We start from the raw sequence: 15,044 nt of genomic DNA on the forward strand, positions 1-15,044 counted from the left end.
CGACAATATCCACTGATTCGGAGAATACGACTGTTGTTGCCGCCGCCGCGCCGTAAAACAGGATGCCTGTCACTCAAGAACGTTTTTGAATAAAAGATAACTCACGGTTTAATGGATTTGGTCCACTTGACTTAAGTCAGATATTCAGAAATTATTAGTGAATAATAAAGACCAGTAAAAATAAGCATTTAGGAAGTTACGAAATGCTATTTCAATTGTTTAGTTACTAACAATTCAGACCGCTTTAATCATTGGTCTGAATTATTTACTGAATCATTCCCGATGTCTGACTTTACACGCTTCAATCTTCGAAATTTTAGTATACAACTAAGGTATCCGTTTGAAGATATACTTGTTTTTATTTAGAAATACGCAATGTCAAATACCAAGTCCAACACGTCTCAGCACTAACATTTGAGCAACGCTTCCTTGTTACTTTGCATCTTATAATATATATTACGTATATACAAACAGATTTGTGATTTATTTTTATTGAGGTTGCATGACAATGCTGATCATATAAAATTTTTGAAAATGCCGTATTATAATATATTTATCATAAACTAGACTTGAATTAGGTTAACTACACAGGGTTAACTTAAATATACTTTCATACAATTTGCAAAATTGTCCATTCATATAAGATTTTTAATTATTTAAAACTGAAATTCAGAAAGAAAACAACTTTTTTTTATCGACTGCTATAAATGTAGTAACAGATAGTTGTTAACCCGTATAAATACGTAATTAATGTCATTTAATTTATCAATTAAGGGGTGGCTAAAGTTTAATCATATTATCGCGGGATCAAGACAATTTATTATATTGTTCCAAAATAAATAATTATGTGCGGCTTGTGAGGTTCCAGAGTGAAACTGTTTCACCCTTAAACGTACATCTTAAGTACGAATTAACATCGTATCATGTGAATCGAAACCACCTATCGAAGTTTATTGGTCGAACTAGGAAGGAAGGTGGTGTCTGCGATTAGGCGTGGCAACGACGAAATATGCGCAACAGAAACCGGCCGCAATTGCGCACCACAGCGCCATCAAGGCTGGCTGCGCCTTCCGCGACCACTGCTGCGGGGTCCCGGCCGCCTGCGACGACGGCGATGTCGCTCTCTCAATTTAATTATTTAACTCTGAAGGCCGATCGCCCGAGGCACTGCGCTGCGACTGGTCCGACGGGTGCGGTCCGGAAGAACGCGTAGACAGCGCGCCGCCGTCCGCTCGCCGCGCATATCACCAGACTCGATGGCACCGCAACGACACATCGCACACGCAACACTCAAATTTCGAAATAGACGACTTTCTCGGGCCTAGTTAGCAATCATTATCTGACCGCATTACGTAGCTCTCTGCAGACGTAGCGGCCCCTGAGAGAGGCGCGACCGCACGCGGCACAACGCTATGCGCTGACATCGATCATCTACATGAAGCAGCAATCTCAAACAGTAGTCGTTGTACGGCCAATATTAACAATGATTATTGTGATACATATACTACCAACTAAATTAAGTACCTAAACATCAGTTCCAAAACTGAACTTAAATTGATTATCTGTGAGGACATGAGTCCTAAGTATAAATCCATGTGTCAAAGATAAGGACATGAACGAAGAAACCGAATAAGCTATCTAATGACTGAGGCACCTTTATGGTTATGCGTGATGATTACTACGTCATAGTGAGTCATAAGCGCATGCGCTGAGAAACATAGACTAGACGCATTGTCTACACCAATGGATCACCGCACAGTACTTGATCTGATTATGTCATAACGTGGTACAAAAAATAATGTAGGTAAGCTATATGAATCAGTAAAAAGCCACGAACCTTATTATCTACGATAAATGACTATACAAACTGACATATTAAAATTCACATTGTAGATACTGGAATGTGTAGGCAGATATTCGCTTATTTAAACTAGCCCAATACAATACATGCAGAGCTTTTTTATTAGGACAGACATGGGCCATTCAAAAAGTGGTTTGGCTGGTGTGATTCGTACCTATTCTAATCAATTTCATGGTCCTTCTATTAATTTATTTGTTTAAATTGTCCGTCTTCTACTTCTCAACACAAGCCATGATAGGATATATCGAAACGTTTGCACAACATGCAAATGCTAAATTTTATATTTCGTTTATTAAATATTTCGTTGCTTAGTTATTAATAGGCGTGATGATTTTTTATATCTCTGCTTTATTACATAAGACCCTACCCAGCCAACACAGTATAGCTGTATAAATTTTGCGTAAAAGCAATCTTTTAACTTTAAGCTGGATAAAGTATTTGTATAACTTCTGTGTAAGCGCTTATACAGGTGATATTCAAGCAATTTGGGCACAAAATATCTTGCTTCAATTTGGTTAACAGTTGATTAATAGCCACATAGCAGCTGAATAAATGTACGACACACTGAATATCTTCTGCATAAATTCTGATTTTTCTTTAGTCCAGAAATTATACATCTTTTATGCAGTTGTTAATTTGTGAGTTCAGATATTCAAATGATATACGAAATTCCGATCTTTGGAGTAGTTTTACAAAGAAATTATTCAAGTAAAAAGTATTTTTTATTGTGACGGGATAAATTTGTGTCGCTTAGATCAAAATATTGTAAATGGTCGCCGATATAAAATAGCGTAAATGATTTCATACATTTTAAGTAAGTTTAAGGTGAATTATATAAACGCATGGCACTTTACTGTGAATTATCAACATGATCATTATACATTTTTTGAGCGCCTCAAGATAAAGCTATATTTTAAAAGGTAAACAAATGTGAAATAATATTTAAATTAAATGATCTTTACTTTTTATCAAATTTCAGTCCCAGCAAGTAATGAGAATCAAATTTTGTATAACTGATAATGTTTCCTACTCACTAAACAAAGTGTTTCATAAGATAAATGTTGAGGATTTATAAAAATAGGTTTATGTCGAACGTTAGTTAATGGCGGAAGGCCAATTTGAATTAAAGTGTTTATATCAGTGATTATTTTGCTTATTTTTGCATAATAGTTCACATACTACTACATATCCAGAAATTATTTGGTTTAAAGTACAATAATTATATATTTATCAGCAAAAGGTCTTAAATTACGTAAAACAGTATACTTTTATTCAGCTTTTTAGGGTGCTTTTTTATAGAAAATAAATCCATGAATATTTGAGGGTGATGGGACCTATACTAATGTAGGTATTTATAGTACTACTATGAATGACGCATTGCGTAATATTTAGTTAGACAATTGTTTATATTACCAACTAAAATTGTAGGTAGTTGCAACCAAAAGTTTCGCGCTTGTTACAAAATACACCCAAGAGCACCTAATTATATTTCCATTTAAATCTCTTTTTTAATACCTTTCACACATATGTATGTATTGTCGTTATCGGCACCTAAAGTTGGACCCAGTCTATGTGTTTGAATCACTAATCCTGATGGTGATGCATAATCATCGTGTACAGAACCCTCTTCAACTGTGTTGGTCGCACTTGGCCCGGGCCCATTGGTATCAGATGTTAAACTCTTTTCTATTACTGTACAGATACTATTTTTTATCTTTACATACTATCGTGAACATTTTCTTCTTGTTCCTCCCGTTCTCTTTTTTTTTCCATGAATCATTTACTTTTTTGTTATTATTTTTCTGAGGAGGCATATTGTTGATTTTGTCACAAAATGGTGAAATATCTGGATATAAACATACGATATCTTCAACTAATCAGTTATTTGCTGCTTAAGATACCCACATTTGTAACTGATATTGTTTTAAGTTTAACATAAAGATTTGTATGCTTATAGCGCTATAAGTTTGGTAAAACAAGGAGTTTATTTTCAATTTTGCAGAAGTTAGCTGTAAAAAGAAGAAAATATCTAAATTATTCAGCATCTGAATAAATTAGTACCATTTCGTACACTAAACAGCTTAAAGAAAGTATTTCGTCTAATATTCAGCGTTTTGCTGTTTAACTGCTTTTCTTTAAAATGTTATACAGGTCAATGCAAAAATTGCAGCTAATGTGCAGATAATAGCTGTTTCAATTACTTTTATTTGAATATCGCTTGTTTAGCAGATACTACTCTTGATTATTATTCAGCTTGAAAAAATACCGCGAACTTTATGCAGAATTTAGTAAGCTTACAACATTATTTTAATTTAAGAACTCTCTTATTCAAAATTAAGCCATAACATCAGCTGTAATACATAATTAATAAAGCTTGACACTGCTTATTGTGGTATATTTTCGCTATTATCTGGCTTATGTGTTGGCTGGGTAATCATTGGTGAACAAAATCACACCTTTAACAAGACCTCATGGAGGCCACACCAAATGCAATCCTAGTAGATTATGAATGCATTGTACCGATAACATTGAGAGCAAGCATTCGGGGCTGATATAAGCAGAAAAGGATAGGATCTTACATTTTAGTTCCTAAAAAGCATTTAAAGCTTGTGAACGAATTCCGAAAATATGAATGTCACCATTAACCCCTAGACAAACAGAATGTTATAATTGAACGAATTTTTGATGACTTTCTTTTTTTTTAAATTAGGTGCAGGGATATACAACCAATCGCTTACAACTTGGAATTGTTTCCCAATCAATTAATTGTAACAAATCGAGAATGCTCAAACTTAGAAATGTAGAAAGCACCACCGTACTCGTCGTATATTCGCATTTGCGAGAAGGTTGCAAATGTTTTCCCGGGAGGGCGCGCGGTGGGCGGGGGGCACGCGGCGAGAGCCGCCGAGGGCATTTCTTGCCCGGGCTGCATTCCTCACTCCTTGCATTCCGCACTGCAGACCTTCTATTACACGTTGGTTTCAATGGCACTTTTAAACAGCCAAGCTTTTACAGGTTTCAGCGAGTTTTTCGCTATTGTGGTGTGAAAATCACGAAAGAAGCATAACATAAGCCCTCGTACTTTTTATATGTAGGAACAATAGTATTAGAGAAAAATATATTATTGGTTGAACTCAATTTTCAATTATTTAAATTTAACATCTTTAAAATATAAGTTAACCTTATGTGACGATTTGTTTCGTTCGCCACAGATTATTCTTACAGATTATTTCTAGTCTATTATTCTATTAATGTTTCTTTTAGTTGTGAATATATTTTTGGTACTTCCATCAATTACCATATTTGTTACTACACACTCGCTAATAACATACTGCCATGTTAAGTTATTACATCATGGGATTAATTGGAAACTGGATCCACATATTTGAAAATTGGGATCTTAAACTGAATAAAAACATTAACCAACACGTATACTTATTGAAAGTACCATATAACCTTTGCACTATTTTTTAGAATGCTAAGGCTATCTTACACCGCCTATAGTTTACAGCGTGGGGTAGCGAGGTCGTCGCTCGCACATTCTCCCCAACTCAACCAGGATTCCCACCCGAGCGCATTCCTGTTGCGCCGTAGGGAAACGACTTTATCAATGTGTATACGTTGTATTACCCACAACGGATGCAGATAGTTAATAATTATAACTGACCGTTTTGCAAGGTATTTATCGTCTAAAACCTATTAAGATATGTATTGCGCAGAAGTAAGTTTTTAATCATCTAACTCTAACGGGTGTATAAATTTTGTGTTTTCAAATTCTTGTTTATCCTTTTTTGTATGTTTATACTACCGGCTCGAAAAACCTCTTAATACTATAACATACTACTTAATCTACATACATACATATGGTCACATCTATATCCCTTGCGGGGTAGACACAGTCTTGAAAAGACTGAATGGCCACGTTCAGCTATTTGGTTTAATGATAGAATTGAGATTCAAATGGTGACAGGTTGCTAACCCATTGCCTAAAAACGAATCCCAAGTTTGTAAGTCTATCCTTAGTTGCCTTTTACGACATCCATGGGAAAGAGATGGAGTGGTCCAATTCTTTTTGTTTTGATGCCGGGAACCACACGGCATCAATAAATGGCGGCAAAGAATTCTTCCTAAACAAAATCTTTCTAATTTATCAATTTAAAATTATTCATCTTCGATCCTTATTCATCAATATTGCATACTGGAATATATAGTCTACATGACCTTTCACCAGAACGTCTTCGATTGGATCAAGGTACTTACTTAAGAACGCTTTTCCTTCCATTCCCATTTACAAAATTTGCTCTGCATATCTGCTTAGTAAACTTGCTTTCAACTTGGGTTCTATTCTTGTTTATTACCTGCTTCGAGCTAAGCCTACAAACAAGTGAAATATATCTGATTTTGGCACCCAACGTGGGATTTGACCAGATGTCTCTGGCTTTGATATTAAGAGCAAGAATAGTGTCCTCTTGAAATGTTCGTCAGCATTCATTTACCCTTTCTTCCTATACAAAAAAAAACAGTCATATTTATTTTATTCTCTCATTCTAAAGTTACTTTTTGCCAAATACTTTGCATTTCTATAACAAAAAGAAAGTAATTTTCTACATTGATAATTGGTAAACAAGCTTATTAAGGTGTAGTCATATCCATTTCTATAGCTTATAAAATGTTTCATAGTTCTGTTGAACTGAGGGCGCCCCGCGAGCCAGGCGGCGGCGGCGCAGCGGTTCCGAGAACTTCCAGGAATGCGCCTATTTACAACTTTTACCTATTTAGTAAAGTTTACAATGCGTGCACGCACGTATTGCGCCCGGCAGATGCAACCTTTTGCTTCGACATTCCATCAGGAATTTGAATCTTTCAAATGACTGTTTAATAGTAGTATGTTAGTAAAATGCACTGAGAAGAGTTGAATTAGATTGATTTAGGATGATATTTGCAAATCTTACTTATATGCTGGAATTAATTATTATTTTTTTGATATTTATAATACGAAGATCTCATCCATCCAACTTGTCAGGCATATATAGTAATCATCTTGGACTGTGGTTGGTAGCAATGAAATACCTTATTATTTGCATGTTCTCAGTTACATTACACCATCAGTCCACTGAACGAGAAAAAAGAATGTGATGCTTAATAGTCTGTTAATAGATTTCAATTATGTAAACGTTTAATATCAGAAAAATTTGAAGCGGCTACTGTAGCTACACATATTAATTAGCCTGAACAAGAATGGGGTCGGCCAGTCTGGTTTGGTTGGCATTCAGCCTAACGACGTGGTGCATATGCTCGCGCCGGCCGCTAGCAATAGCGACCCGCAGTTAGCAACACAATACATTTATTTCAACACAAATAATGTAATTGTTTGACATAAAATAAATGCACCATGTACACAGACAAATGTTGGCGATTTGTCTGCATACGTTGCGCGTTTTCTAGTAATTTCTTACATTATGAAAATGTTAAGATGGTCGCTAACCGGAAAATTACAAATTTAACGTGGTCAATTGTTGTACTTCTATCTTATGATAACCAATCAATTGCATTCTCAGCTTTTATAGCTTCAAAAGTTTTCACTGACAGCCTGATTGACACCATCTTGTCTCAGCAGTTGTAGTTGTGGCATGCACCAGTTTGTTATAGCTTTTGTCTTTTATTCCTATTTCGAAAGTACTCCGATCGGAACTCATAGGCGACTAATAGTGGTCTATTAATATATATTTTAAATCTGTTCATGAAATAAAAAATAAATAACTTTTGCAAAATGTATCCTAGTGATAGCAGAGGCGATGTCTGGATTTATCTCTGCGTGTATTTTTGGCTAAAAACTAAAGTTTGATTGAACTAATAAAAGCTACGAAAAGGTCAAATGTAACTTACCAAAAAGCTCTCCACACTGAAAAACCCGCCGCCTGCAGCGGTAAACTGACTGCTAGACCCTCGGGGAAATTCTGAATGCCGATTCCCAGCGCCAGAGTTCTGTGAACAAAAAGATTCATTAAAATGTTGGTTCCATTTCACATAAAATAATAAAATGACATAACATCTAATATGTACAAGTATTCTACTTTTCTATTAAACGTAAGTGGATTAGCTTTAGGGATGCTAAAGGATTTCTCCTTAAAATTAATTTTTGGAGATTTGGTAGAGTCTGAATTGTATCTCATTTTCAGGTATTGGGAATATTGAACGGGGAAAGCTAAGACGAAAGTAAGTAAGCTTTGGTCAAATTGGGAAAAGAATAAAGCGAAAGATCGGTCATATCTTAAATCAAATCAAAAGTATGGAAGGATCGTGGCAAGTGAAAAGGTGTAGTCTCTGCCTGTCCATCCGGCAAAGAGGCCCTGCATGTAAATTTCAGGTAAAGTTACATAAAGTCAGAATACAAACACATTATTATTTATAAACAATAGCGCAAACAAGAGTGCTGAACAAAGCTTCGATGAGGCGATTGAACGTGTGGCATTATTTGCAGTTCGCTCGAGTGGCCACTGGGCGGGCGGCCGCCCACGCGCCCTCGACTCTCTACTCTATTATATTCACTGTGACATTGCCTTAATTGGCGGACCACTCGATAAGAACGGTTGCAAACATATTACCAGTGTTATGAGGTGACTCATCAATAACTATTCTCGTGGGCTTTGGCACCTACGGTTTGTTTTGAGTGTCTGCTTTATTTTCTGATCTTTTTATGCTTTTTAATCTGGTTAATTATAGGAAAAGTATTTTCTTAACATCAATATCTATTGTTTATTATGTCTGCCAATTGTCTGCTAAAGAATAAGTATACATAATTGTCATTTGAATCGTTAGTCACAGAATGACCTATGTGGTGGCAACTTAGACTTTCATTTAGCAGAACTATAAGTTTTTGTTGAAAGATAAATACATTCTTGACAGCTTGCATGAAGTGAGTAATGAATGTGGTCGAAGCAAGCGAATTATGCAGAGATTGTGGAAATGAACCCCTCCGGTAAAAAAGGCGTGATTTTATGTAGGTATATCTGAATCAAGCCATACTTGACATGACTATATCAAGTGCTGATTTTCGCATTACCTATCCTATTACAAATACCAAAAGGAACGAATATTCGAATACAACCTCTCAACCCTCTAAATAACTGTTCAGAATGCAGATCAAACAGTCGCGATGAAAACCACGAGATGCGGCATCGCATTCCTCGCGAAGACTCCCCCCTCGCACTGCCACCCTCGCCGCGAGCCGCTCTAGGAATGCGCATAACTGTACTGCCTTCGTCACCGTTAAACTCAACTGTTCCCAAAGGTTAACTGTCTCGTGTTACGTAACATGTTGTACTGTACCCAAAATTTATTATTTCAGATACCGCTTGTAAATAAGGGTTATAAAATAAATAAATAAAAAAGCCTTTTATTAAATAAATAAATTTCTCATTTCATGCTACATTATTTGTTTAGTTTCATGCAATTCATTGATTCTTATTCATTTCGCATTCAAATTATAAAAAGTATGTTAATTAAGTATTTTCAATTTATGGATTTATATTAATTTCATTATCAGTTTGTTATTTATTTATTTATATTAATTTTTTTTTTTTAATGAGAACCCCTCTCTAGGGTAAAGGCCTCCTCCATTTGTAACCAGTTCTTTCTGTCTTTTGCCTTATTGTACCAGTTTTCTCCTGCTTTTCCTTTTATGTCATCGACCCATCTTTGTTGTGGTTTTCCCCTTCTTCTCTTTCCTACAGGTCCCTTCCACACTACGACTCGTTTCGTCCACCTTCCGTCTGTAGTTCTGGCCAAATGTCCTGCCCATTTCCATTTTAATTTCATGGAGTGGTGTAGGAAGTCTATCAGTTTCGTTTTCCGTCTAATTAAGCTGTTCCTAATTTTTTGTATTCTTCGTATTTTTAAAATTGATCTTTCCATGGCCGATTGACATATTCTTATTTTTCTTTTACCTTTTTCGTGTATGTCCAAGTTTGTGCGCCATAGGTGAGACAGGGAAGAATTACGCCATCTATTACTTTCTTTTTCAGAGCAAGCGGCAGGTTCCCTTTTAATATTTCCTTATGGCTCCAGAATTTTTGCCAAGATGCGTTTATTCTTCTGGATATCTCTCCCATATTGCATCATCATATTGTAAATAAGGGTTAAAATATCTATAATCTTGTAAGAAACGTGGAAAGTAATAGGCAGGGCCTTTACAGGGCCAGGTTACTAGTTTAAGTCTTGATCAGAACTTTTGTTGTTGTTGCTGGGTTACACCTGTGGATGAAAAAACACTAACAAGACTAAGTAAAAATCTAATTGGTAGATTTGTTGCAACGGAATTTGCATCATACTTACATCGGTTTAATAATACTATGATTTCTAGTTTAGACAGACTTCAGTAAAACTTTTTTGTTGGGTTGTAATACACCTGTAGATGGCGTAGGAGAATACATACATCCATACAATAACCATAGCTTCGCCCATTTACTTGTTAGGATTATATAAAAAGAATTGACCTTACATAAACTATAATTAAAACCCTTTTGACAAAAACTTTTGGTTTTGAACTGCGTCAAACATCAAATATCGTATAATCTTTTACGAAGTTCGTTCCTATTTCATTTGACAAAAAAACTACGTTAGTGTTATTGTATAAATATTTTGAATAAGTCTGGTATAGGATTAAATTTTTTAGCGACCAATATGCTTCAAACATATACTGGCGCGTACAGCAATGATTATAAGGAACAAAGGACTTAATTTAACATACTGATTTCTTAAAATTTCATAATGTGCTCTTGACGGCACGGGTCGCGAGTACAAATAGCTTCGTAAACGGAAGGTCCGGGAATCTTGTTAAAGGCCTTTCCCACACATCAGGGTCGAGCCCGGCACGTTTCTAGGACGTGTCTCGCTCGGAGTACACTATATTTTAAAAAAAATATCGGATTGACACTTAAGTTTCGATGACGGCACGGGCACGGACGTATGCAATCGAATCCATCGATGACCAGAGTACGCCCGCAGCTCCGTCCCCGTGAATCAAAAAATCTCGCTTATTTCCGTTCCTGCAGAAATATACCTAGGGAAATCTTATAGAGCACTCCGAGACCGCATAAGGAATCTATGTATGTGCTTTAAATCACTAGTTGCAGCGATTGATCCTGCGATCCAGCTGTGCGCTGATATGTCAGGCAACGGTTAGACAGTGCCCCTTTCATATGTTTAAGATAGATGTATGCAACGATAATTTTTTAAGGTTCCGGATGAATCACGTGCCTGGCACGGCCCTATGTGTGGGGATAGACCTTAAAATGGTTAACTTGATAAACATGCACGGCGGCGCGGTGTCTTTGAGCTCGGTGAAAGCTGTATGTTACGAGACGCGCGAGCATGAAACCTACTGATCTTTTTTGATTGAGAAAATTCATTTAACCTTTCAGCAATGAATCACGGATGAACGTATTTATATTTTAGAATTCCTGAACGTTGAAATTTAATAAGAATGTACGGGTACTGTCGACCAACTTCAAATTATATACTTGAAAACATTTTCCTATTACAAATGCTGACAAGTTCTTCTGATATTATGAGAAATTAAAATGCATCTTGGTACCTACTTGAGATTCAAAAACAGCAATCGTTGGAACGATTACTAATTTAATATCTTTTATTATAGATATACATTGTAATGTTCTGAGTAGTTTCTGTGTGAAGCGACGAAAGAACGGAATGTCTGGGCGGGCGGGTAGCTTTTTGATAACCGTGATAAACCTAAGTTAGGACTAATTTAAGTCATGCTATAAAAATATATAATTGCAGAAATTTAATGAAATTTAGAAATTTTCTATTCCAAGATTATAACGGAAACGTTTAAAATATATATACCTATATATATAAAGTTGAGTGTACAGTTCAAATATTTAAGGCATCTGTACTTCATGCGTCAAGGAATATCAATCGCGACAGTGGACAGATGGTTGAAGTTACTGGTGTCATATCATCACCATAATATGATGGTAAGGCTGAAGAAAACAGGTAATCAAATCCATTTTTAGGTACATCCATCTTTCAATGAAACATGCCAGCGTTGGAGTTGTGCCATCAAGTACTGTTTGTCGCAAAGATTGTACTAAACGTATGGACCGGAGTGCCGCAGAGTTTATTAAACGTGGAGGATCTTAATTCGCGACAATCTTTGCTAGTGAAGAAATCTCACGCTGGTGGATTAAAGCAGGAGAGAAGCCTCTGCCGATATCGCCAACACTACAGAGTTATTTAATTTGTAGTGGGAAATACTGATGGAAAAAGTTTTGAATACATTTAGTAAAATTTCAACCTATTATAACTAAGTAAGATAGACAAACCTTATAATGTATCAATATTTGTCTATCATGTCATGAATTGCCGTCTCTGCGCAATGCCTTCGCCTGCTTTCTGTGTCACGGAAACAGCCGCGGTTCGTATCTATTATGTTAACCAATATCTATAGAAATTTTATAAGTGAACGGAGTAACGCTGACTCCGGATACATCCAAATTCCAATTACATCACAGACGAGTCCATTTCACTTTCCGACCTACCCGGAAGTGAATTCCTAAGCACGAGCATACGGCGCGGCCGAATTTTCAGTGTTAAGCTAAATACGACCGTGTGCTGCCCCAGCGTAGAGGTGGTGAGTGCCTCGCGCTGCAGAAAGTCTCCGAAGGCACGCACAAAACGCCAAAGCGGATGTGAACGTTTCAGAGCGCGGTTGTAAAAGGGACTCAGTAATTCGGGCGTTAGAGTGTATAATGTTATGTCGATTTGAGCGATAGTCGCGAAAGTAGTGGAAACTTTCACGGCACGATGGGGGCGCAAGCGGCTGCGCGGGGCTCTGCCGACGACCCATTGACGACACCGTGACCTACATACCGGAGCTCCATTCATGCCACGGCCTCGGCATGCGGTGCGCATGTGCAGGACTATGCTCACACTCACTAACATTGCTTAGTCGGAATTTCCATTGGCCACTTGCACAACGTAGTGTCAACCATTGTCGCAATCGAATCTACGCGGCAGCGGCAGCGGGCCGAGGCCGCAAACAACCAACAGTACACTTGTTTAATTAGACTCTGAATAATATGCGCAACTTGAGCAGTTATCAAGTCTAGACCAACTATACGTACATTCACCAGGAGGGTCCTCTCGTGGTCACGTATGACCGCGATCCTGAAGTGGGCGAAGTGGGGACACGAAGCGACCCTTTTAACATCTGCAAACTTTTCAGGAGAGCTTAAACTATATCGGATTATGGTAACACATACTGAACGTACGGTTCGCTCGTTTTGCTTTACCTCGATGTGAGATATTATTCACAATAAACAGAAACACTAGAAAAGAAGTTCTTTGTGAGACCTAGAATAAAAGCATTGGCAAAATGTGCGCTTCACCAACCCATGGAATAAGTTCATTTACATTTTACGTGCATAAAGTTTAAATAAATAATAAATAGGTTTCAATGTCAAGTCAACACGGAGATATTGTTAAAGTTTAATACGTAATCTATGAATAGAAGTGTGTGAAACATTAGGGAAGTGGCATCCAACAAAGGCCGTGTACGTAGTCCCATGTCCGTGATCGCTGCACTGGCAGATTAATCGTGAGAAACACATGTTACTCACACGACCTAATAAAGCTTGGATACTCACGTAATATTCACACCATCAGGCGGCACCGAATCTTAATGCTCGCAGCGTTATTCAGGGAACTTTTTGTATTGAAAATTTAAGCAAAATTGTGCATTTTGGTCTCAGGTCATTAGGAACACAGGGTCAATTGGCAAGAATTGAAATCCTTTCAAATATCATGTAGGTATGAAGAAATTTATTAATCCCGTAATACATACAATTGCTTTAGTTTTTGTAACTGTTTGTTTTACACTTTGTTTAGAACTACCGATTCTAGATTAAATAAAGCGTAAAGTTATTGCAGTTTTCTATATTTTATGTCTATTGGCCAACTGTGGCGATTTTGACATTTAAGTAGACTTGGGTATTACCCAAACACAAAGCACTATGTGTAGTAACACCTTCGATAGGTGTTACAAACATAGTTAAATAACGTAACGATCCAATGACTTCTTTGAGGTTTTTCCACATGATCACGAATTATAATGCATTGTGTGTATAATTGGAATCTTTGTTTGTATTCTTAACGATATTCAGTTCAATGCTCTTTATAAGCGTGCCTTTTTAAATGAGTCTAATAATGGAACGGATACTTGTTGTTCCGTATTCTGAGTTAGATGGAACGTCATATTGGGAGATTCTAGACTATCAGAACTTGTAAGAAGCAATGAAAATGTCTACGTGTCTTAGTATCGAATATGCTTTGGTAGATGAAGTGGCAATGTTAGATGGTTAGGTATAGCAGGGGGGTACCGTCGTCGCGGGGTGGTGTGGGGGGAGGGGGCAACGGCTGCCAGACAGCGAGGCTCCGTATGGGAGGCTAGCAGCAGCCTCTTGCATCGCCCGCGTTCGCTGGCCGCCGGCGCGACACCTCCGCGAGAACGGTGCTCCACTTTGAATCGAATTGCTAGTGAGGTAACGACACGATGTGTGCGTTTAGGAAATTTATTTACTCAATTATAAACCTCAATCAAGTCTATATACTCTAACTTTAGATAGTGAATCTTTACAGTGATTACTTCTTTGTATTTTGCTATGTAATGGGTATCATGTAAATTAGATTGCACCGAGTCGCTGCACTGAAAAGTAATATGTTCTATTCTTTACTTAGTTTTCTCATAAGTAGCTTTGGCTTTGAGATCAAGTTAACCATCCAAACCAGTAACCATTATAAATTAAAAAAGGAATATTTCCTTTACACTTCATAAGGCAAAAACAGCTGAACGTGGCCTTTCAGTCTTTTGAAGACTATAGCGGGAGCGATGATTCGGCTCAACGACCACCAAAGGGAAGATCTTCTGCCAGGCTAGGTGTGATGCCTGGGGAATCGCGGCTCCAGCGATGTTGAGTCGGAGGTTGTATTTTATGCTCCAATCCGTAAAATCTTTGTTTGCGCGATTTAGAGGCTTTGCTGCTATTGGTTGAGCGCGTCATTTTCTTCGCTATGATTGACAGATGTGTGTGACGTTAGTGCTGTCGCCACAAGACAGTTGGATTTGTCTTTCCCGCAAAGGATATAGTTATGTAATATTTTC

General features: G+C 37.3%; 1 protein-coding gene across 2 annotated transcripts in view; it reads right to left on the minus strand.

Moving 5' to 3' along the window:
- LOC106135155 (zinc transporter ZIP11) overlaps window positions 1-15,044 on the minus strand; it is a 47,569-nt gene that overhangs the window by 16,097 nt on the left and 16,428 nt on the right. For both annotated transcript variants that reach the window (XM_060946512.1, XM_013335378.2), the window contains exon 5: window positions 7,748-7,846. In XM_060946512.1, coding sequence (XP_060802495.1) covers window positions 7,748-7,846 — 99 coding nt within the window. The remainder of the gene's footprint in view (window positions 1-7,747; window positions 7,847-15,044) is intronic.

Source organism: Amyelois transitella, chromosome 11 (assembly GCF_032362555.1).
Source record: "Amyelois transitella isolate CPQ chromosome 11, ilAmyTran1.1, whole genome shotgun sequence".
Taxonomy (NCBI): domain Eukaryota; kingdom Metazoa; phylum Arthropoda; class Insecta; order Lepidoptera; family Pyralidae; genus Amyelois; species Amyelois transitella.